We start from the raw sequence: 23,856 nt of genomic DNA on the forward strand, positions 1-23,856 counted from the left end.
AATTGTTGTAATTTTTGGACATTTTTGGTTGCTGTTCTTCTTTGAGTTAGCCGCTAACTGCTTTTTAAATCTCCCAATGGTGTGTTGCACACATAACATGTTGTGAAATCATCACACCTGACACATGGTCCTGTCTTGCTGTCTTACACTTTTTACACAGATGATGATTTGGTGCTGGTACTACCTCTGCTGCCAGCTTAAAGGTGAAAAATGTCCCCCATTCCTTGTTTGTACTTTTCATACGAACGGCAAGGAAGAATTCCTCTGACAATAGTAACCTTATAGTCAGACATAATTTACAGAACAGATGAGTCAGCACTATTCATCAACGTACATGACATGAATATGACGGCAACGAGTAAAACGGTCTCCAGGGCTGTCTATCAGCCGCTTGCTGCTGTCGCCTGCTCTCATCCATTTTCCAGGCGAGGTGCAGTTCATCTCGAACGAGCCTACTGATGAGTGTAGATGGCGTGATCCTCGCAGTTAACTTAACACTCACTCCCGGACTTTCCCCCTCTCACACACATTGGCCTACACTGGCAGACCTGTTCCCCTGTTTTACAACATGAAAAAAGAAACGCCTGCATATTTGCGGGTCACACAAGCAAGTAATTGTAAATTATACTCGCGCTGACTCCAAAAATGGTCACGAAATGCCACCATTTGGTTGCAGTCTGGAGCCCTGAATGACACAAACCATCACAGACTGTTGCAGCTAAAGAGCTCAGTGAATAAAGAAAAATAATTTTACCTTATGTAACAAGTTTGTTTTGATCCTACTCTCTCTTGGCTTTAGCTCTTTGTTTACTTTCCTCACTTCAGTTTCTCTTCCCGTACACCGAGCTGAACTCAAATCAGAAAAATTTCATTCACCCACAGGCTCTGCAGTCTTTAACACCGATTCAGTATGCTGAATCGTCTGTAAAAAGGGCCAACAAGGGCTGTTGAAGGCCAACGGTGAAGGACACACCGCAAAGAAGAGGCCACCACATTCTCATTGACGGTCGACTGTGGGCTTTTATTTCAGGGCCAGACTACCTGCTTCTCTTTGTTCGTAGTATTTATGCTAAGCTAAGCGGCGGCCTGTAGTGTTAACAATAATGAGGGTGGTATCGATCTTTATATCTGCACCGTCTCTCCACCAACATATAAGTATTTCCCCAAAGAGGTAAAATTGAGGTATGGTTTAGGCTCAGCGTGACCACATAAATGAGTCAGAAAAGTAATGCAAACATACAGGCGCGTTGTGAGCTATGAGTTATTTTTTGTTGTGGATCCAAGTACGGTGTGTTTGTGTGAAAACTGTTTTCCTCAGATAACCGCAAACACCCTTTTCGTTTTTTCTCTTTGTTGCAGTACGAGTTTTCCCCCCAAACTCTATGCTGCTATGGAAAACAATTATGCACCATCCAACGTGACGCTGCTTATTTTAGCTACCAGAACAGGTAAGGGCTTTCGACACATTGGAGCACAAGCACACACACGTCACAGATAAATAAATACCCTTAAGGACGTCTTATAGACATTTAGACATGTTGCTGTGATCGTGCAGCCAATGAGATCAACTTGTTTTGTGTCTTGTTGTATTTTGCAAATTGATTATATTGCCTACATGCAATCAGTGCAATCACAGATGAGTTTTAATTTGGCTTCAAATGGTTACCCTGGCACCATCCTCCATCTTCACAGTTCACCGTTTTAATTTTCATTATGTTCTCATTCATAAAGTGGGCTCCTGTCTTCTTCTGCAGTTATTCTTTATTTGTTGCACCATTGTTTCCCACTGAGTAAATTTACATGCACAACACATGACGGCTTGCATCTTCTGATATTTACTCGCATAAGTAAATAAATAAAGGGGGAGGGGGTTATCCATTCTCACCACCAGAAGAAAGGGTCCCACTTTATAAATGAACTGAAAGGATGATGGGTCTCTGTTGCTTTATTTTTTCCTCATCCACCCTTTCATGTTGGGAGACGACTCGTATCCTCACCCCCCTCCTCCTCCACAGCTCCTAGTGGTCTCTCATGTTGCTGTAATGTTGTTGTTGTTTACCACTGGATGTCTGACGCTAATCTTTGCTTTGCCTTGGCTCTCTGTCCTCTGTTGGTTGTTGTTCACATCCTGTCCGTCCCTCCCTCCTCCATGTCCCCCCTCTCCCTCTCTGTCCCCTCCATTGTCTCCGTCTGACCTGTAACGATTTATTTCACGCTTTTTTAATATTCATTTTGACCTCCCCATCTCCCTCCCCCCCTCCCTTTCCCTTCTCCCCTTCTCTCCCTCCTTTTTTAACGCTTGTGATGTCTGCATTGGCCTGTTTTGGTGTGACCAATCATCCACTCCAAAAATTTACGCGCAAAATCAAAACACCCGCCCACACAAAAACCCTGCATCACGATTGGCTGCTTCCTCCTGGCGACGACCTACCTTGCCCTCTGCCTCCTCCTGTGTGTCCGCCCCCTGGCCTGTCCTGCCCTGCCCTGATTGGCGGCTGCTTCTTCGTGCCCTCTCTGTGATTGGCTGTGCTGATGACGAACGGTGTAGTTCACCAAAATATGGGCTTCTTGCTGACAGGTACCACTTCTGCGAGAAGTGTTTCAACGAAATCCAGGGCGAGAGCGTTTCCTTGGGGGACGACCCCTCCCAGCCTCAGACGTGAGTACCATCACACTCCCACCTTCCTCTCGCACGCAGCAGAAAACAGCTCTCTCATCAGAAATTTGAGGTTCTCGTGTGATGCTTGCCCAGATGAGCAGTTATGCAATTCTGGTGTTGGAAGCATCAAAGATTGAATGTAACCAGCTGTTATAAACTCATTTTTTGGGATATCTACTCCCAAAAAAGCTGTTTACAAGCATGAATTTAAGGTTAACCCTCTCATTTTAACTCTATGTAGCTTTAAGGTTATAAAAATCATTCCACACGGGGGAGGGGCACGAAATTATCACAGATCGTAGCATTGATAAGCCCCAGATCAAGATTACAGTATTGGCTCTCGGCATTGGAGAAATTAGAGAAACTTAAAAAATAGATTTCCTATTTATTCAGGCTACATAAACATGATCTTGCTCCTGTTATCCCACCAACACACATTCGTCTATGATGCATTTTTGCTATTCCCAAGTGGAGCCTGTTGTATGTGCGAGAAGTTGGGGGGCAGCTCCCCCTGACCACTCTCTCACACATACACACACACACCCACACACACCCTGGTCTAAGTGACAGCGGTGGTGGACAAGAAGTAAACATTCAAAAGTCTGGTTCCACTTCACTAGAGTCGATGCTGACAATGCTCATTTGAACTTTTTTGCAAGTAAGGGTGGAAACATGAGCAACTTTTGAAACACACAGGCAGAGAAATGAAGTTTTTGACCGCCTCGCTCATAGTTCATCTCTTGTTGCTCCATCAGCCTCAGATATGTGATGTATGCTAGCAGCCGAGAGCCCACATGGAGTTAATTAAATTATACAAATGTAGGTTAATGATTAAAGGTAAACATTAGCCAGCTGATTGCTTAGCTATAAATATTAGTGTCTAAGAAAATAACAAAACGAGTCAATAAGAGTCACATTAAAGTACTGTACCACATTACAGTGTCTGATAGAATCACATATCCAGCCTGTATTGGCTTATTCTAGTTGCTCATTGAAGCTGTGTGGTGTTTACACTGAGTGAAATGTTTTACCTCATTCATTGTGTTTTGTGGCTGCACCACTCCATGAAACAGAAATATTAAACAGTGGACACGTTATGCATCATTTTCCCAAAGTTCAGCCTTAGATTTTCAGTGTGTTTGGAAACTTTGGGATCTTTGATCTTCTTATCAGTTACTTGCATTCATTGGCAACTATCTGATATCTGATTCAGCCATCTTTTTAAGTCAGTGCCAAACATTACCTGGTTCCAGCTTCTCCAATGTGAGAAAGATTTGCCGCTTTTTGCCTGTTTGACATCAATGACTATGCTTACATGCCCCAAAATTGTTTTATTTTTACTTAAAAAAAGACAATACCACTACTAAGCTGTTTACATGGCTAATGAAAATGAATATTTCACTAATATTCCCATTTACAAGCAGCTATGCATACTCAGATTAACATGCCCTAATATGTGGTGTCATTATAAGATGTTTTATAAGTTCACCACTGATGGTGGACATGTTAGACCATGCGAACACTGCCTTCCTTTTTAATTCCTTCAACCCCCTTCTTGAAAAGGTCGGCATTGCGATATTTGTCCAAGGACATGTTGATCCAAGTCTTTAATAACGTTTAAAAGTAGGTGTGTTTCTCCGTAAGACCAGAGATATGGGCTTCGCTTTTGGGTGCGCATCTCGACCCCAGCCTTCAAAACAGTTGGTTAGTTGGTATGTGTACGATGCACAAAGCTTATTGTCAAGAAGACAGGAGGCTGTGTGTTACTAACTGCGGTAAAAACCCTAATTGACAACAGAGACAATGGAATATGCTGTTCATGTGACCCATATCCAATTCAGAATACTGTCATATTTGGAATAACAGTAACATTAGTTTGCGTGTAAACATAGTCATTGTAAATTAAATGTCTTTGGGTTGTTGTTTGGACAAAATATGACATTTAATGACATCACCTCATGCTCTGTAACATTATATAAACCCAATTGATAAAGGTTACGATGATATTTAGATATACTATGAAGGAAATTTCAGAGCCTCTTTTCTTATTGGGTTGTTTCATCTTGTCATATGTCATAATTCTGTCAGTAGTTCACATTACAGTCTTACAGTAACCGTGTGATGTGTACAACTCTTACCACTGACAAGAGTTTGTATCTCAGTATGATAGGTAGTGTTGAAATTTGAAGCTAGCGGTCACATTTTGAATTTCTGTACGCCTTTTCTGATTTGAGGATATTTCTGCACACAGCAGGGACTACTGTTTTGTGTCTCAGTGTTTTATTGTCCGGTGTTTTCTGCAGGTCCATCAACAAAGACCAGTTCCAACGAAAGAAGAACGACACACTCGACCCTGAGTTGTATGTCCCCTTCTTTTAACTAATCAACTCTCATTTATAATTATTACACACCTTCTCTGTGATAATGTAAAGCCACTGTTTTTGTGTATTTAGATTAAATTGCATCATGATTATGGATTTTATTTTCAGTTAAGCCACTTGAATTTGGTGCTTATATATACATGTTAAGTGATTATATCTGAATAATAACTTTAGATATCATAACTGTCCTTATTTGCTAAACGTGCTTATTTAGCAGCTCTGCAGCTCCTTCAGAGGAACAAACAAAGTGTCTCTGTAACCCGTGGCACGTTGCCTTACTAACTTTGGATATTGTGTCTGTCTTTTGTCTCCTGTTCTCTCTCTGCTCAGACTTGTGGAATGTATTGACTGCGGTCGTAAAATGCACCAGATCTGCGTCCTGCATAATGATACCATATGGCCGTCGGGGTGAGCCAGCTATCATACGCACACTCTGTACATTCTGCTGCGTGACTGGAAAATTAATTTGGCCTTTTGTGGTCCTTGAAAAGCTTTAGATTCATCTAAAAGTAGCATGAAGACCTAACAAACACATGAATACACATTTTCATCTAGCTGTAGATGTGCTGTTGTAAACAAATTGTCAAAGAATACACAGTTCCAACTTTGAGGTACAAACTGAGAATATGTCGGAGCCTCAGGACAGAAAATGTCTGCCAATGTGGCGGCAGCAGATACTCACACAAACAAAGTCCTGCAGCTCGAGTGCAGAGTGAGAGGCTCTCATTCCTCTGAGTTTGATCTGCCTTCATGTGTGGTCTGTTTGTAATTAAAAGACGTGAGCAACGTCAGAGTCATTAAAGCTGTTTAAAGAAAGGAAGACGGACATGAAAGACCAAGTCATCTCTTGATTAAAGCCACTTAATCACTGTCATCGGTGCTGATTGTGACAGAGCTGGTGGCAAGCTACAAATTTAACCATTTGTTGTTTACTTCCTCCTCAACCACAGCTTTGTGTGTGACAACTGCCTCAAGAAGGCCAACAAGACGCGAAAAGAGAACAAATACGCAGCCAAAAGTAAGTGCCGAGCTACTGGCTCATTTCATGTCTGTGTTTTATGAGCTTGCCTGCTTCCTTTCCTTCATCCAGACTTTGTCATTGTGTTTTCATCCCTTTTTCCTTTTGCCTAAACACCAACATTTCAGAACATGAACTCTGCTGCTATCTAACAGCGGTTTCACTGTATCATTGTACCCCTAATTTGATCGCCTTTGTACTTGGATTTTTTCCAATCATTCCACTTCCTAACACTATAATCCCTTTTTGGGGGACCAAGATCAGGCTACATCCACACTAGCATGTTTTCTTTTTAAAACACATAACTTTTGCTACATTTATGCCTAGCGTCCACACAACTCCCGACTTTTGAAAATGCTGCTGACCCTGTTTTAGTTTGAAAACAGTGATGTTCAGTGATGTCAAGCCAAAACATTATAGCTGGGTCTACATAGCCCTAGTGCTTTAAACCTTCTGGTGTAGGTAACATTAGTCCTTTCCCATTGCCATGGCGTCCTCTGGTGATGGATAACGCTCCCGGTTCAGCTATAATTTGTACACATACATATTTACTTTGCAACAACTCCCAATCTGAGTTTTCCACCGTCGTGACCACCTTACTCACGTGTGAAGGCCCAGACACACCAAACTGACATCTAAGAACTAGTGGCAACAAAGGCCATCTGTTGCATCACCTCACATCATTTGTGTCTCTGCCACAAAGTTGCGCTTGAACACACCGCAAAGACTTTAGCCACGGCCAGCTACCACATACGTTCTGCACCTGTGTGAGAGGATATAACTCTCCATACCAGCAGGTGGCGGTCGGCTGAATTTGTCATTCGAAAAGGGAAACCAGAGGGCTGTCAGAACAGATTTAAGATGCTAATTAGCCAGTTTGCACTTGAATAACATAACCTGATGCTGAAAGAACAGAGTATATCTACTGTGCACAAGCCCATGCCTGTTTCTGTCAAAGAGCTCCGTGGCTAAAAAGTATTTTTACCTCAAAAAAACAAGTGTGTTTTGATCTCACACGAAACTACCAATCGGATCTCATTCACCGATGGGCTTTGCTGTCTCAGATGCTGATTTCAACATGCTGAATAAGCCAAAAAAAAAAAAAGCCAACAAGGGCTGACCAGTGCCAGTGGTGTGGGACACGCTGCAAAAACTAGGGCGACAGACGCTCATCAAAGGCCGACTATCAGCTCTGTGTGTCAGGGCTCCTTCTAACAGTAACCGTTCCACCTCGTCAATGGCCCAAACAAAGAAATCTCTGGTCTTACTTTTTCATTATTGTCGTTCTTCCTCTGTATTTTTTTTAAGTAGCTAAGCAGCCAACCACAGAGTCAACAGTCTAGTTCCTGTTAACTCCAGTGCACACATGTCCAGTGTACAGGAATGGTCATTTGATGTGTTTGAGGTATGTTAGTATGGATGGAGATTATTTCTGAAACAGTGCTAAAACACTGTTTTAAAATGAAAACATATTTGTGTGGATGAAGCCTCAGTCAGTGTACTTTCGACTGAAGCAGATGTATACTACCACCACTCTTGTGTCTGTGCAACAATATTTACTTATATTAAATAAGTCTTGTTGTCAGCGTGAGTTTGCCAGACAACCAGCAGAGACTCCATAAGGTCACTGGGCCTGGCAGCACGTAACCCCTGTGAAACCACAACATTTTGTTTTAACACTTTTGCACTTTTACAAATTAAACCAAGCAGATGCAACCTGTTAATTGAGGAAAATCTTTTCATGTATTCTATGTAGTTAGACACAGATTTTGTCCCTCAGCTGTTGAAAACCCTCTGTCTGAAAAATTCAGGAATAAGTTCAGGCTGGTAAATTGGCTATAGCTACAAGTGAAGCGAGCTTGGACACATACAGTTCCTATCTCTCGGTCTGTTCCCACCCCTCTCTGTATTCCACCTCTCATTCTTCATCCTCTGTTTTGTCTTCTACAGGACTTCCTCAGACCAAGTTGGGGAGCTATTTGGAGACGCGAGTCAATGACTTCATCAAGCGGCAGAACCTCCCTGATTCTGGTGATGTCACCATCCGTGTGGTCCACGTGTCAGACAAGGTGGTCGAGGTCAAGCCGGGCATGAAGTCCAGGTAGGAGGTCATATTTCACCGCTGCGAAAGATGGCTTGTTGATTAACTTTGATATTTGTACATATCGCTCATCAGTGCAGCAAAACACTGAACGTGATGGCAAACAAAATGGACAATTGGCAAAGTTATCCTATCGTCATTTTATTTTAGAAAATAAACCAGAAGAGACACAGGGTTTTCCACAGTGTTGTAGTGGAGATTGACAAACACGTGTATGAACAAGCATTCAAATCACTGCAGTATTTAAAACAGAATCCTGTCTGTGGTTGTTTTATTACAGATACAAAATTAGACAAACATATTGCAAATATGGGCTTTATCATTCACCACAGCGTGTTGTATCATGAAAAAAAAACACACAAGCTGAACACTGATACACTGAGCAGGTGTGTGAAGTGAAATAATCACGACGATCACAGTCATCAAAAATAAAAACGCTGGCAACAGAGTAAAAGAATCTACAGCGACAGAGGAAACTCTTTGTACAGCTTCTTCAATACTGCACTTCTCTACAGTACCCTCACTTATCATTTCTTAGTTTGTACATCCTCGACTCCTTTCCTCGCGTCTGAGTCCCTCCCACCTGAGATGCAAGCAGAGGAAGCAAGGAAGAGACATGAGGAGAGGAGTCAAGGCAACAGCCGTCATTTGAAAGCGCTGTCAGTTACATATGACGTGCAGCACAGCTGCGTTATCTGTCCATTGTTTTGTTATAGCATACCACTGTATTTTATGATCTCTGTCAGATGAGTGTAACAGTGTTCATCGCACATTTGAAAAGTTTAAACAACTAATACAACCAAAGATTATAAAAGGAACAACTGACATTTCTAGAGTCATGGTTTGTATGTTCCAGCTGCGTGTCACGCCTCCTTAATACGTCACAGGTGCCGCAGAGGATACACCTGAGCACCCGTAACTCCTCCAGCCAGCCTCTTCTCTCCTTGAGATACCTTTTCATAATTGAGACATCTTGCAAGACCCTGCACGGCTATTGATTTTCAGTCACAGGCAGGTGATGAAGAGGCACAAAAAAGAGAAAGGAGAAGAGGCCTATGTGTCCCTGAAAGTTTATAACTGAGGAGAACAGGATTTCCCTTCATGTTTTACAGTGGAGGGGCTGAGTATCGCCTGAAATAAGGGGCACCTTCGCTTACAGAAGAGAGTATTATGTTTTTGTTAAATATAATAATATGCTTAATGAGCTTTAGGATAAACAAGCGGTGCATCACCTAACATTATTAAAACCACTGTCTAGTAACCACACTGATAACGAGATCAGATTACGTTGCAGTAATTAATTAGAGCTGTGCATAGCAGTGATGAAGAGTCAGTCACCATCAGGTGCGGATCAGACATCAGGCTGAATTTGGTTTGATAATGATGATGATGATAATAAAGGACTCAGGTTACACCCACAAGAGGCTGCATCGAGCTGCAGTTAGTTCACAGTTTGCACTAACCATCGATGGCTGTGATCAGACGAGGGCGAGGAGCAGCGCGAGGGGCATCGCTTCTCCAAGACCAGTTTCCAAACGGCAGTTCCTCCACAGCTATGCAAAAACAAAATGTGCAATGTGTTGTTGCTAGGCAACAGCTGGTTGGCCACGGTGCACAGTAGAGCATGTAACAGGCAAGTCTGTAACAAGTAACTGAATTTAGAGTTTGTTTACTAAAGTGTGGGAAATATTGTGAACACTGGTGGAGCATAAATGCACAGTGGGAAACGTTTTTATCTCGGAGGCAACAAACGGATTTTAGTACGACAGCCTGCTGATGAATGTTAGACCACCCACTGCTACAGCAGCACAGTAAAGTTTGTGTGTTGTCTAGTTAATATAGTATTAATGCCACTTCATAATCCGTTTGGGAAATCTCACCAGCTGGCGTTTTCCACAAAATGCCAACAGTTAAAGCACATCCCACACTAAATTTGCTAAGTCCATTCTGTGCTGTGGTTTTGTCCTGAGTCCTGGCTGATACTCAGTTAACCCATTTGTGCCTGCAACAGAAATTTTTAATTTCCTTTTGGAAGTGTTGTCTTGGCTCGCCTAAAGCCAAATCTGGAGAAATTATCAGAAGTGGTCAAACAGTTGCTGAGATACAGCAAATGTTCAGACTTTGGGCACCTGGGACTGCTGTTCTTCCATATCTTTCTATAGCTCATATTTCTATAGTGGTCCTGTGTGCCCAAAGACTAAATATAGTAGGATAAGAAAATGTCTGTATCTTAGAAACTGCAAGGAGCACATTCAAGTGTTTGACATCCATGATCTCATAATAACTTCAATATCACAGGTACGCACACACATGCAGAGTGAAAAATATTTAATGTAGAAAATGTTTAATAAACACAATGCAGCAGTTTCCTCATTTCTCAAAAATCCTGATAACTATAGATAAAAGTGTGATTTTTCATGTGATCAAAAAGTTTCATAGTTGCCCCAAAGACGTCCGCGCCAGATTTCAAGACCAGTCAAAACAAATGTTGCAGCATTTTTACTTATTATAGTTGATGTAGTTTTGTGGCACAGACATGTTTAAAGACTGTAATGTGTTAATTTAAACATTCCAGTCACTGGTTACACGCTTGCATCTCTCCCACCAATCTGTATGGATCACTAGAGCTGATCAGATGACACAAAACACACAAGAATTTTTTTTTACATGCTGCTAAAATGGCTTCACTGGTCTGATGGTTCTGAAAACTGTAGCTCACGCTTAACATTTATTGTTTCATGCGGGGGTTTACTGCTAACCTGACGTCCAGCATCTGCTTGTCCCAAGTGCAGACACTAGCCCCTTTTACACTGCCAGATTTTCAGCGAATGTTGGGCTACTTTGCCGTCAAGCTGCGAGCATTTAGACACACAGAGCCGGATGGCGAGTTGATCCGAGGTGCCCAATTTTCCGCCTCGTAGGGTAGTCATATTGGCGGAACGTTTTTGGTTTAAAAAGAACGAGGCGCCCTTCTGCAAAAGGAGGGGCTGTTGATGACTTGTGGGAGGAGCTGTTGATGACGCCACACATGCGAGCCACTGGCGGTGGATAAACAGGAAACAGCTGATAGCAGGAATGAGCAGCTAGTAGCAAGAGGGAAACACAAACCTGACAGACACTGTAAAGATGAGCAACTGGGGAGACATGGAATTGCACGCCCTCCTTGTCCTCGCAAACGAAGAGGCCATTAACCGTCAGATGACGGGGACGGTGAAGGACAGGCCGACTTATGAGAGAATCACCGAAGGACTGACCAGCCGTGGCTTCCCTCCCACGTCACTGTTTACGTCACACGCTGAGCTACCAATTTTTGTTACTTGCTCACACCCCCCATTGCCCCGAAAAAGGCGCATTCTGTATAAACAAAAGTAGGCAGGCGGCATTTTGCTGCACTCCCTGATTTTGTTTTTATACTGCCAATGCTGAAAAAAGACTGATTGGGCTTTCCTGCAAATTTGCACAATTCCTAATTAAAAAGGGCTACTGTCACACCACCACACATAAACGCTAAATCCTTCTATAGAGGTTGCAATACACTGTTCTGTTTTCTGATAGTGGTTTATTTAGCTTTGCTTTGTCCTGTATCGTGCCCACACAGCCAACATGGCATCTTTATGTATACCAGCTCTTTTCATCTCTGCTACTGGAAACGCAGGGTTTATTAAGTGAGACCAGAGGCAATTGTAACAACTTTAGGTTTTGATGTCATAACTCAAACACCTCTTAACCGTTGGGATATAGTTTTTATGTAGGTAACTGTGGTATCTGTGTTCTACTTGTTGAAAGTCATCAGTTGTTTTCACAAGTAATGAACAAGTCTTGATATTGATCCAAACACTAAATGTCAAATGTTAATCCGTCCCCAGGTGCAGGAGTGTTTGTAACAGCATATGGGAAGCATTTTATTACATGTAAAGTAATGACAGTGGTGCAAAATTAAACTCACAATTTAGCACCACTGCTAGAAAATATCCCAGGGGAAACACTGGAAACATTATGGTTAAGACACAGAAGTAAAGAGCTGATGATGATGATGAGGCTGTTTTCCTCACCCTAGCCTTCTTTTTCCCCTCCAGGTTCGTTGACAATGGAGAGATGTCTGAGTCCTTCCCGTACAGGATGAAAGCCTTGTTTGCATTTGAGGACATCGATGGAGCAGATGTGTGTTTTTTCGGCATGCACGTTCAAGAGTACGGCTCGGACTGCCCGCCTCCCAACCAGAGACGGGTGTACATCTCTTACCTGGACAGCGTGCACTTCTTCCAACCTCGAATCCTCAGAACTGCCGTCTACCACGAGATCCTGATTGGCTACCTGGAGTACGTCAGGAGGCAGGGGTAAGAGAAGAGTTTCGACTGTCTTGTAAAATAATACCTGCAGCAGACCCTAACTGAGCAGCTGAAATCAGTTATGTGATTTTTTTAAATGAAAACTTGAGCATTACAGCCACACAGGCGTTAAAATATGAGCTTATTATGCAGTTAGAAGTGTGTCATTAGGCTTTGTGTTCCAGGCACTGCTGCAGACCGCTTTCAGTGCATGAAAATGAGCAGGCAGATGGAATAAAAGGAAATCAATTTACTTCTCTGCTAATGAATACACCGTCTGTGTTAGGTATACAACGGGTCATATCTGGGCCTGTCCACCCAGTGAAGGGGATGATTACATCTTCCATTGTCACCCAGCGGACCAGAAGATCCCCAAGCCAAAACGGCTGCAGGAGTGGTACAAAAAGATGCTGGACAAGGCTGTTGCCGAGCGCATCGTCCATGATTACAAGGTGAGACATGTTTTCTGATTAGTCTTTGTGCCAACAGCGTGAGGTAATGCATTCATCACTGCATAAAACAGGCAGGCCCAGAGACACTGACTCATCCATAGACCCAAACGTCAGGCTTTCTTTCTTGATTCACTCTCAGGTTTGCCTTAAAACAGATGATCCCATTCTGCTAATACTGTATTCTTTGAGAAAACTCTCTCACCACAATAAATAAACTGTTCTGGAGCTTCTGATTATGCTGCATGTAGATGTTAAATGTCTTTTTATGAAAGCTGTGGTGTGGGACTTTAGTGCCTCCCTCTTGCAGTGAGCGTAATTACACAAACACTGTTGAGGCGTGTTTATAATGTCTGCCTGTAGGTGAGCTGCCTGCAGTTGATCACTTTATTTTGTAGACCTTTCGGGCACGGCCACCCATCACATGAGCGAAATTAACATTGCATAACAATTCCTTTACCTTCCATTCATTGCAAACAAGGAGCAAATAAAACGTTTGCTTCAGCTGGCAAAGCAAATTTACGTCTTTGCATCGCGTGGAGTTCAACTTTGGTGAACTCTTTAGCCAGCCGAAAAATACAAAGTGCCCCACAGAAGAGATGACACCTAGCTGGCAGCAGGGCCCTGATCGATCAAAAAAATCAGGCCTGACCTTGAAACTGTGCAAGCCAGACCCATGGCAGCAGCTTTGAGCCTGAGCCTGGTAATGAACCTGAGTTTTATTTTATTTTATTATGTATTTATTTATTTAATTTTAATATTTTTTATTTATTATTATAAACATTTTTTCGGGCCTTTTACGGGCTAATGGCTGATATGTTTTTTCATGCCACTTCTCTTTTTCTTCTTTATTTTGATAGTCTGTCATCTCATGCTGAACAGGTTCGGCAGAGTGGGCTGTGCCCCTCGGTGCATCTAGTCTGCACGACAGTCCTCAGCGATGCAGTGCACTGATGATGATCACTGCTCTTTGCTGCATGTTAAGCACATCTATGGCGGCGGAGGCAAACACTGTCTTTCCCCCTCTTTCCCTCTTGATTCAGTCCATTAAAACTCCTGCCAATTATGCATGAGAACTAATAATTTCATTCAAAAATTTAAACCCACTGATAAACTGGCAAAAACCCGACCAGATTCAAGCCCAGGGGGGGATTATGAGAAATTACAGCCCCACACAGCCCAATCCAGGCAGGTCATGCCAGGTCCAATCGGGCTCTGTCAGAGAATCAGAGCTCTAGCCGGCAGTGAATCAGGCGGACTCACTTTCTTACCCTAACCTTCCCGTGTAATCAGTCTACCATTTATTTATTTTAGTTATTTGACAGTAATTAGTGTGTAGTTGCTAAAACGTTGAGGCAGAGGGTACTGTCTGTAGCTCTGGTTGAGGGTGAGAGGCTGTCAGCAGATAAACAGATCTGTGTGGGTACATGAGACCCTAAAAAAGAGGCTGGATCATGGGGAGTACCACCAGTTGGTCCAGGAGCTTCTCCTCCATGATGGACGTTTCCAGGCATATTTTAGGATGACTCAGGGGCAGTTTGACAACCTGCTGTCCGTCGTCGGGCCGTATAGCTCTGGGTATCCAGCAACTGCTACCACCAGTTTCTCCACCAATTGTAATCTTGTTGGCGTGACTACCACAGAAGGCCCACCTCTCAAATTATCTGATTGGACAATGGGAAAAGAGATGGTGCCAGGTGCCCAAAGCGCAGAAACGCAAGGCGTGTCGCAACACCGCAAGAAAAAAAGCTTCATTCTCATTAAAAACAATAACACAAAGCTGCGTCCAGTGATCAGGGACGAAGACACTTATTAGGATTTTCCACCATAGCCTTTGTCATACTCCCAGCTGCTGCTCTGTTGCTATGGTTTCACCCCCCTTCCTGCCCACATTAGCTCTGGCTGACGTAAAACACACTACTCCTGGTGCACCAGCTCAGGAAAGTCACAACAGACACCAAACAACACAATGCTGGTATCCTGCGAAACACAGAGAGCTTCCCCTGGCAGCGTGGGGCTTAATCAGCATTTTGTGAATTTGTTCGGCAAAGGCTTGAATATAACAGACATTCATTCATATGTAAAAGTCCCACACTCCAGAAAAATTTAAATTTGATATCTAAAATTCCGTGACAACTGAGAAAACTCCATCTGCTGATAAAGATCATGTGATATGAAATGTGGTGAGGTGTTCTCAACTGCTGTTTTCCACGGTTGAGAGGTGTTGAAAAAGCAAATAAGGACATTAAAGGCATTACAAGCACTTGAACACTTATCCCTTTATCCCTCAGGACATCTTCAAGCAGGCAACAGAGGACCGGCTGACCAGTGCCAAGGAGCTGCCGTACTTTGAGGGCGACTTCTGGCCCAACGTGCTGGAGGAGAGTATCAAGGAGCTGGAGCAGGAGGAGGAGGAGAGGAAGAGGGAGGAGAACAGCACCTCCAATGAGAGCACAGATGTGAGTAGACTAAGGGTCCACATGTAGTCCTCACTCTCAGGCTCATTCCTGTCACAAAATGTTTTTGTTTGTCACAGCAGTGCCATGCAGATACAGTGAAACTCACATTAAAACATTTACAGGTCACAAAAGGAGACAGCAAGAACGCCAAAAAGAAGAACAATAAAAAGACAAGCAAGAACAAGAGCAGCATGAGCCGAGCCAATAAGAAGAAACCAGGGATGCCCAACGTTTCCAACGACCTTTCCCAGAAACTCTACGCCACCATGGAGAAACACAAGGAGGTATGCAAGTCGAATTTGATTAGCTGCTTACTCTTTTATTGGATTACTTGGCATAATTACAAGAACATTACGCTGACTTGTCTTCAGAGTTGTCATGCTAACTCACTCTGTGGATGCAGATCATTAAAATTTTAGCATCCGTCACTGCTGCTGTTTTAAAATGTTGTAGAGTAGGTACATCTTATACTTAGGCAACAACTGAGCTTAGTAAAAACAATGTCCTTCACCCCACCGTACTGGCAGCAGACAAATACTGAATTAAGTGGCTGTAATCTATAGTTTTATCTTAAAAATGGATCACATGATGACTTGTATGTAACCCACAGAGAATTACCACCATCTCTGCAGTTCCCCTCAGCTCTACAAAGGGCTTTGTCATCTTTCAAGTCATTGTTTTGGTTTCATCGCCCATTATTTCAGCATTTTGACTCATTTCCACAGCTGTTATCAACGTCAGCAGGCAGCTGTTTCCAGCAGCAGCACAATACACATCCCTGCCACCAGTATCACACCATTCCACTGATGATAAACCCCCTCCATAGATCATATCACTCCTGTTCTCCAGCATCTTCACTGGTTTCCTGTTGAATATCACATCGATTTCAAGATTCTGCTCTTCACCTTTATGGCTCCCCATAATCAAGCCCCTTGATAGCTGTCTGACCTTAGATACTCTTCTGCAGTCTAGCTCACATCACCATCTCCCTGCTTGATTACCATGGGTTCTAGAGCCTTCAGCCATTATTAATATTATTTTAATAGATTTAGAGCAACTGATGCTGATGCCTACCGTACTCTTTAAGACGTTGAAAAGACTTAAGTGTAAAGACAATGTGAGTTTTTAGGCGCACACAATAAGATTTTGCAAAGACTGGGGATCTTGCAGGGTCACTATTTGTACTCTTCTCCAACATTGGGTTTACTTCCTGGATTTTTCCCACATGGACATTCTGACCAATCAAGAGCAGCTTTCTCACACAAGGCATTTGATCTGGTCCGCTTGTAAATGCTGCCGTGAGAACACGAGCCAGCTCTAGGCAATTAAACAACTTTGGAACTACATGAGTCCCTGATTCAGACCAAAGCAAGACGACTCTAGGTCTGAAAGCACCCTAAGAAAGACTCAACTACAATGAAAGAAAACACAATGGTATATTCATACACGGGAAAGTGAGAATTAAGGAATCTTACTGTAGCACCTCTTGAGAGTAGATCAAGCTGTTGCACTGGAGAGTTAAGGTTGTAATTTTATGTCTATTCTTGAATGTCTGTATTGATCTAATATCAAATTTCATGACAGCCTGTGTGTACGATCAGGTCCTGAATCACACCTCTTACAGCTGATCCTCTCCCCTTTTAATTCCAGGTCTTCTTCGTCATCCGCCTTATTGCTGGTCCCACTGCCAACTCGTTGCCCCCCATCACTGACCCTGACCCCCTCATGGCCTGTGACCTGATGGATGGCCGCGACGCCTTCCTGACTCTGGCCCGGGACAAGCACCTGGAGTTCAGCTCGCTCAGGAGGTCCAAGTGGAGCTCCATGTGTATGTTGGTGGAGCTGCACAACCAGAGCCAGGACCGCTTCGTCTACACCTGCAATGAGTGTAAACACCACGTGGAGACACGGTTCCACTGCACTGTCTGCGAGGTGAGGATCGAGACCCAAATCTTGCTTTTTTCGATCAACCTCGCCCTATGGATTTAAAGTTTTAGTGGTGACAAGAAAAAATGTTTTCCTTTTTGAGATTGGACAATTTAAAAGGCTGTACAGCCATGATCACACCGTGCTGCATGTACGGTTATCGGACAAATCTGTGGCTGTTTAACAGTGCCACGGTGTGGACATGGCCCCAAAGTGGCACTGGGACACTTGCTGTTCCGTTGACCTGCACAATTTTTTTCTCCCATCTATTTTCTTTGTTTCCAGCAGAGTTACAAGCTAATTCAGATTACAGATTCTCTGTTTTTTTTGCCTCTGGTGAAGTGTCTGCTGAATAAATAAGGTCGGAGGTTTTAACTGAAAGGAGACAACAGAAGTCTGGTGGTTTAACAGATGTGTTTTTACCCTCCAATCCAATTTGAAACAGCTTATTCCATTGTACTGCTGTCATTGTCGCTGCCAGCTCCTCTGTGACCTTTGAGTCGGGGACAGCATAGAAAACCTTGTGCAACCTTCGGTACATATGGAGTTAGTAGCTGCCCTGGGCTCACCCCAGAGTCTTGACTTGAGACACAACTCCTCACTGTCTTCCAACTAGCTGTGTGACACCTGCTAGCCCAAACAATAACTCTTTTGATTGGAATGTTTATCCTTGGCATTACCAGATACAATTTTGGAAAATCAAGGCAAGATCATGGTTATGAAGACTCATTCCTATTGGTCTGACAATGGTTAGCTTTTGGGGGCAGCCAATATTTTGGGGTTATGGTGTAGCTAGAGGAAATTTGGTTAACAAATATTCAGGCCAAGACTTCCTCTTCCGTGCACCGGTCATTGTTAACAGTCCGATCAGCAACTTGAGACACAAGAATGGAGTTGAGAGATGAAACAGATATCTGTCAAATTATCAGCAAATAGCAGATGATTGCGAGATTGCATTTTGGCCAGTTTGTTCTGCCTCTTTTGCTTCAGCCCTCTCAAATGTGATTGGTCGTTACCACTCAGACTAGAAACAGAAACCAGAGCGCCTCTGATACCAAAATGTTGTCATGTTGCCTACAGACTCTGCATTCATGTGCAGACATCTGTTTTTTATACAACACCAAAATATTGCAAAAAGGCTGAGTTGGTGTGGGTGCTGGTAAGATGATGAAGGATAAAGCCGTTTTGAAGGACTGTGCAAAATGTAGTGAATGTACAATGTGCAGAACACTGAAGGTAGTTAGTTTCACTGTAAAGTATAAACGTGTATTAATCAATCCAGTACTTCGCTCATATTGATCTTCCCATCTCTCTTTTTCCCCTTCCTTCTCCAGGACTATGACTTGTGCATCACCTGCTACAACACTAAAGGTCATGAGCACAAGATGGATAAGCTGGGGCTTGGACTGGACGACGACAGCAACAACCAGGCGGCAGCAGCTACCCAGAGCCCTGGAGATTCTCGCCGCCTCAGCATCCAGCGCTGCATCCAATCGCTGGTCCACGCATGCCAGTGCCGCAACGCCAACTGCTCCCTGCCGTCCTGCCAGAAGATGAAGCGCGTTGTTCAGCACACAAAAGGCTGCAAGCGCAAAACAAACGGCGGCTGTCCGATCTGCAAGCAGCTCATTGCTCTGTGCTGTTACCATGCCAAACACTGTCAGGAGAACAAATGTCCCGTCCCGTTCTGTCTGAACATCAAGCAAAAGCTCCGGCAGCAGCAGCTGCAGCACAGGCTCCAGCAGGCGCAGATGTTGAGGAGGAGGATGGCCAGCATGCAGAGGGTGGGGCAGGCAGCCGGAGGGCCACCAGGAGGACCTGTCGTAGGACTTCCGTCACCAGGGAACAATGGTACAACAGCACCCAGCACCCCAACTTCTGGTGGAACCCAGCCTCCAACGCCCCAGACACCGACTCAGACAATGCCTCCGGTCACGCAGCAGGGAATGGGCCCTGGACCTGGAGTACAGCAGCAACAGCCACCAGGTGGGATGCCCCCACAAAGTGGCATGCCTCCTCAACATCCGCTACACCATCAGTTCCAGCAGATGCCAGGTGGAGGAGGCGGGACTGGGGGGATAATGAGCTCTCCCCAGCATCAGCAGCAGATGCTTCCTCAGGTCCAGCAGCAGCAGCAGAGTGGAGCAGGGACCAACCCTCAACAGCTCCAGCAGCATCCCAACAATTTGCCTCCATATGCCAGCAGACCCCCGGGCTCCTCCCCACTTCATCAGTCCCAGGGCAAACCTGTCCTTGGCTCTGCAACACCTCCCCAGCAGCAGCAGCAGCAGCAGCCTGGTGGCGCTGTCATGCCTGGAAATGTTGGGGGCCAACAACCACCCAGCCAACCCCAGGGCCAGCCTTCCCTTCAACAGCAGCAACAGCAGCCTCCGTCTGGCCCTCCACCGGCAGCAGTAGAAATTGCCATGAAGATCCAACAGGTAGCCGACGCTCAGAGGAAGTTGGCTCTGAGACAAGCAGCCCAGGCAGCTGCGGGCTTGATGCCTCCTCACCCTCACCATCAGCAGGGTCAAGGTCAGCAGATGAGCATGGGGCACCCAGGGGGAGTAGGGATGGTTGGCACCCAGGGTATGCCACCACAGACCCAAGCAGCAGTGGCAGCTGCTCGGGCACACATGGATCAACAACAAGGTGCTCCGCCAGGGATGATGGTTGGTGCTGGTGGGCCCATGCAGCAATCCCCTCAGCAGGGTAACCTGCCGCAGGGCCAGCTGCCCCCTCAGGTACAGCTTCAGCAGCAGAGGATGGGTGCTCCACTTCAAAACCCTCAACAGCAGCAACAGCAGTGGGCGGGCCAGGGGATGCCGCCTCAGCAGAGACAAGCTATGATGAACCAATTGGGCCATCCAGCCATGATGGCAGCTCAACAGCAGCAGCAGCAGCACCAACAAGCTCAGGGCCATGCTGCCTTGATGAATATGGCACAGCAGCAGCAGCAAGGTGCTGGTGGAGGCATCCCAGGGGGAGCTGTCCCTGGAGCTGCTGGTATCCCAGGAGCTGGTATTGCTGGTGGGAACATCCCCCAGGCAGCCCTTCAGGAGCTGTTACGGACTCTCCGCTCGCCGAGCTCACCACTCCAGCAACAGCAGGTCCTCAACATCTTGCGGTCAAACCCACAGCTCATGGCTGCTTTTATCAAGCAGAGGGCCTCAAAATACAAGGGGGGTCAGGGGGGCCCGGGGGGACCAGGTGGTGTCCCTGGAGGTCCTGGTCCCACAGGGGGTCCTGTTGGGAATGTCATGGCAGGAGGGGTCCCACAGGTGAACATGAATGCTGCAGGCGGCGGCCAGCCGGGGATGCACATGGGGGGTCAGGGAGGGACAAATGTCAACATGGCCACCATGGCCCAACTACAGCAAGTACAGCAGCAACAACAGCTGCAGCAGCAACAGTTACAGCAGCAGCCGAGGCCGATGCTCAGCAGTTTACAGCAACAGCAAGTGGCAGCTCTCCAGCAGCAGCAACAACAGCAGCAGCAAGGGGGAGGCAGAGGTATGCAGGGCCAGGGGCCCCAGATGGGGAATCTCAACAGTCCCCAGTTCAGAGAGCTGCTCATGAGACGACATCTCCAGCAGCAGCAGCAGCAGCAGCAGCAGCAACAACAACAGCAGCAACAGCAGATGGGGGTGAATCATGGTCAGTTCCAGCAGCCACAGCCTCCACAGGGGCAGGGCTACATGGGACAGCCTGGGATGCAGCCTCCTACAGTGGGACAGGGACCACCTGGAGGTCCGCCTCTTGGCCCTCAGCAGCCTGGTGGTCCCCCAGGCCAGCAAGGGCAGGGTTACCCGGGGTCAGTGGCCCAGCAACAGGCCACAGCTGCACTCCAGCAGAGGCTCCAGCACCAGCACCACCTCCAGATGCAGCAGCAGAATGCCATGGCTGGCCTGCCAGGGGGCGACACAGGGCCAGGTGGAGGAGGTCCTCAGCAGCCACCTCAGGGCCCTCAGCCCAATCAAAGTGGCCCCCCACCTTCATCATCTCAGGCTCTGCTCCAACAGGCCATCCATCAGAGGATGCTCCAGCAGCAGCAGCAACATCTGGGCCCCGGAGGGTCACCGGCCCAACACAGCAATCCCATGAGCCCTCAGCAGCCGCAGCAGATGGCCCAGTCCCCCCATCCCCACCAACACCTGCAGGGCCAGGCGCTGTCCACATCGCTAGCCAACCAGGTGCGATCCCCACAGCCTTCACCCAGACCTCAGTCCCAGCCGCCACACTCCAGCCCATCACCGCGCATGCAGCCTCAGCCCTCCCCACATCACATCTCCCCCCAGATGCAGACAGGTTCGCCGCACCCAGGCCACCTGAACCAGCACCACCCGGGCATGGTGGTCCCTCAACAACAGCCAACAGCCCAGCAGCAGCAACAGAACTCTATGGAGCAGTTTGGGTCGGACCAGAGCGCCATGCTCTCACAGCTGAGCGGCATGGCTGGTCTACACGGGCCGGGGGGCAACAGTCAGGACCCGCTGGGTCAGAACATGAATCACAACCCTTTAGACATCATGTAGGAATTCTACTAAACGTGTCAAGCTGAGCTGAGACGCTCTGTGATTCTTCGCACAAACTGCACTCACCCAGGACAGTGTTATTGTTATTACTTAGCCTTTCTTTTTTATACTATTATTAAATGTTATTTAAAATGTTTTCAATAAAGATGCATTGAACTGAACTTCCTATGGGAGATGAACAATAAATCAAGCAGTCATTAAATAAATTAGAATAAATGAATTGTAAGTTATTGCTGTTAATATATTTTTTTGCCAATTGTGGACAAAGGGGGGGGGGGGTTTCTCTCGCGCCGCCCCCCTCACCTCCACCTCTTGCTGAATACAAGAAAGGTGATATTTTCGGGGTTTTGGGGGGGGTATATAGGAGTACTTGCCTTTTTTAAGAAATGTTTTTAAGATTTTAAAAGTGGTCAAGAATTAAAGAGGAAATGATTTAATGCAAAGAACTTTTTTATCATTTTCCCCATCATTCAGTCTGTTTCTGTTCTGCAGAGTGATGTGGATTATTATTAATGTAAATCCAAACATGATGCATATCTTCTTTTTTTTTTTAAATGTTTGGGTTTGCTTTATTTATTGTTTTCTTTTCAGGGGGGCCGGGGTGGGGGTGTTATGTACCCTGAGACTGCTACAATTCGTATAGAAATATATTTTTGTTATTGACTGTTATGACGGGGGGTTAGTGGAAATTTCATTTCACTTTCTTTAGTTGGGTCTGTCCAGGTGGGAATAATTACATGTCAGTGTTTTATTGCAGTGGTTGAGGGTCTGCTGTGAGTTTGACATGTTGAACGGACATATTGTGACGTCCCGGCCAGCTTCTGTATTGGACATCGGTCATGCTGGAAGGGACTCTTCCCTCGCAAACATGCAAGCCCTCTCCCTCGAATGTGTGTGCACTCCTTCCTTTAAAGACACTTAATACGCAGCAGTGGAGGCTTGGGGAGGGGGGGTGCATACCTGTGTGCCTGAAACATTTTGAGTACATGGGCTGGGATGTGAAAAACAAATGGGTGGGGTGGGCTCCTTTTAGTGTTTTTAGGATTCCGCTGTTTGGAGTTAAACAGAGGATTTTGATCCAAATGAACTGTGTTGCACAGAAATGAGGTGAAAGGAGGAGATAGGAGCAGTCGCTCTCCGTCTCTTTTGCCTCGTCCCCTTTGCTGCTCCCCTTGGACTTTAAATTCCCTCCCCCTCCTCCTCTTCCCCTTCCTCAGGGGGAAGTCGCTCCCCCTCCCCTCAAACTCCATCCTCTTTATCTTTCTGCTAAGAACTTTGGGAGTTTAATTTAATATTTTTTACTGTACAAAGGAAACACAAACTGTGGACTCAAATACTGTTTTTTATAATAAAATGAAAATTACCAACTGTGATGTGTCCTGCATGTGGCTGTTTGTCGGAAGTAGAGATTTGGTGAACACGAGGCGCACGACGAATCACAACAGGGCTCACATACAATTGAGGTGAATCACCATGGTAACCTGTTCTGGATAAGATAAAACCCTGCCAACAGCCCGGCCACTGACCAATCAGATCACTGCACAAACTGAGTCATCATTCCTACAGGGACATGAGCACTGACTTATTAGTGACAGGTAATAAAGGCTGATCCAGTTCTCTTATGTGACCATGCTGGGTTTAAAGGGACAGTTCACCCCAAAAATCAAAAATGCATATTTTTCCTCTTACCTGTAGTGCTGTTTATCAGCCTAGATTTTTTTTAGGTGTGAGTTGCTGAGTGTTGAAGAAATCAGCTGTAGAGATGTCTGCCGTCTCTCCAATATAATGGAACTAGATGCCACTCGGCTTATATTTAAAAAAACTCAGCAGCAATGTCCATCCATCAATCCGCCTATCTGAAGCATGGTCATGGGGGCAGCAGGCCAAGCAAAGCGCCCCAGACGTCCCTCTCCCCAGCAACACTTTCCATCTCCTCCTAGAGGACCCCGAGGCGTTCCCAGGCCAGATGAGATATGTAATCCCTCCAGCATGTCCTAGGT

The 23,856-nt window shown here is 45.5% G+C and overlaps 1 protein-coding gene across 7 annotated transcripts in view; it reads left to right on the forward strand.

The window, feature by feature from the left end:
• ep300b (EP300 lysine acetyltransferase b) overlaps positions 1 to 23,226 on the forward strand; it is a 48,494-nt gene extending 25,268 nt beyond the window's left edge. For 3 of the 7 annotated variants that reach the window (XM_033645531.2, XM_033645534.2, XM_033645532.2), the window contains exons 19-30: positions 1,360 to 1,448; positions 2,549 to 2,659; positions 4,963 to 5,019; positions 5,371 to 5,448; positions 5,991 to 6,058; positions 8,009 to 8,159; positions 12,236 to 12,496; positions 12,774 to 12,939; positions 15,228 to 15,395; positions 15,518 to 15,679; positions 17,046 to 17,327; positions 18,656 to 23,226. In XM_033645531.2, coding sequence (XP_033501422.2) covers positions 1,360 to 1,448; positions 2,549 to 2,659; positions 4,963 to 5,019; positions 5,371 to 5,448; positions 5,991 to 6,058; positions 8,009 to 8,159; positions 12,236 to 12,496; positions 12,774 to 12,939; positions 15,228 to 15,395; positions 15,518 to 15,679; positions 17,046 to 17,327; positions 18,656 to 21,856 — 4,794 coding nt within the window. In that variant the 3' untranslated portion in view covers positions 21,857 to 23,226. The remainder of the gene's footprint in view (positions 1 to 1,359; positions 1,449 to 2,548; positions 2,660 to 4,962; positions 5,020 to 5,370; positions 5,449 to 5,990; positions 6,059 to 8,008; positions 8,160 to 12,235; positions 12,497 to 12,773; positions 12,940 to 15,227; positions 15,396 to 15,517; positions 15,680 to 17,045; positions 17,328 to 18,655) is intronic. The other 4 variants (XM_033645533.2, XM_033645535.2, XM_033645537.2 and 1 more) reach the window with 2 other exon arrangements.
• The last annotated feature ends 630 nt before the right edge of the window (positions 23,227 to 23,856 follow it).

Source organism: Epinephelus lanceolatus, chromosome 18 (genome assembly GCF_041903045.1).
Source record: "Epinephelus lanceolatus isolate andai-2023 chromosome 18, ASM4190304v1, whole genome shotgun sequence".
In the NCBI taxonomy this organism is placed as follows: domain Eukaryota; kingdom Metazoa; phylum Chordata; class Actinopteri; order Perciformes; family Serranidae; genus Epinephelus; species Epinephelus lanceolatus.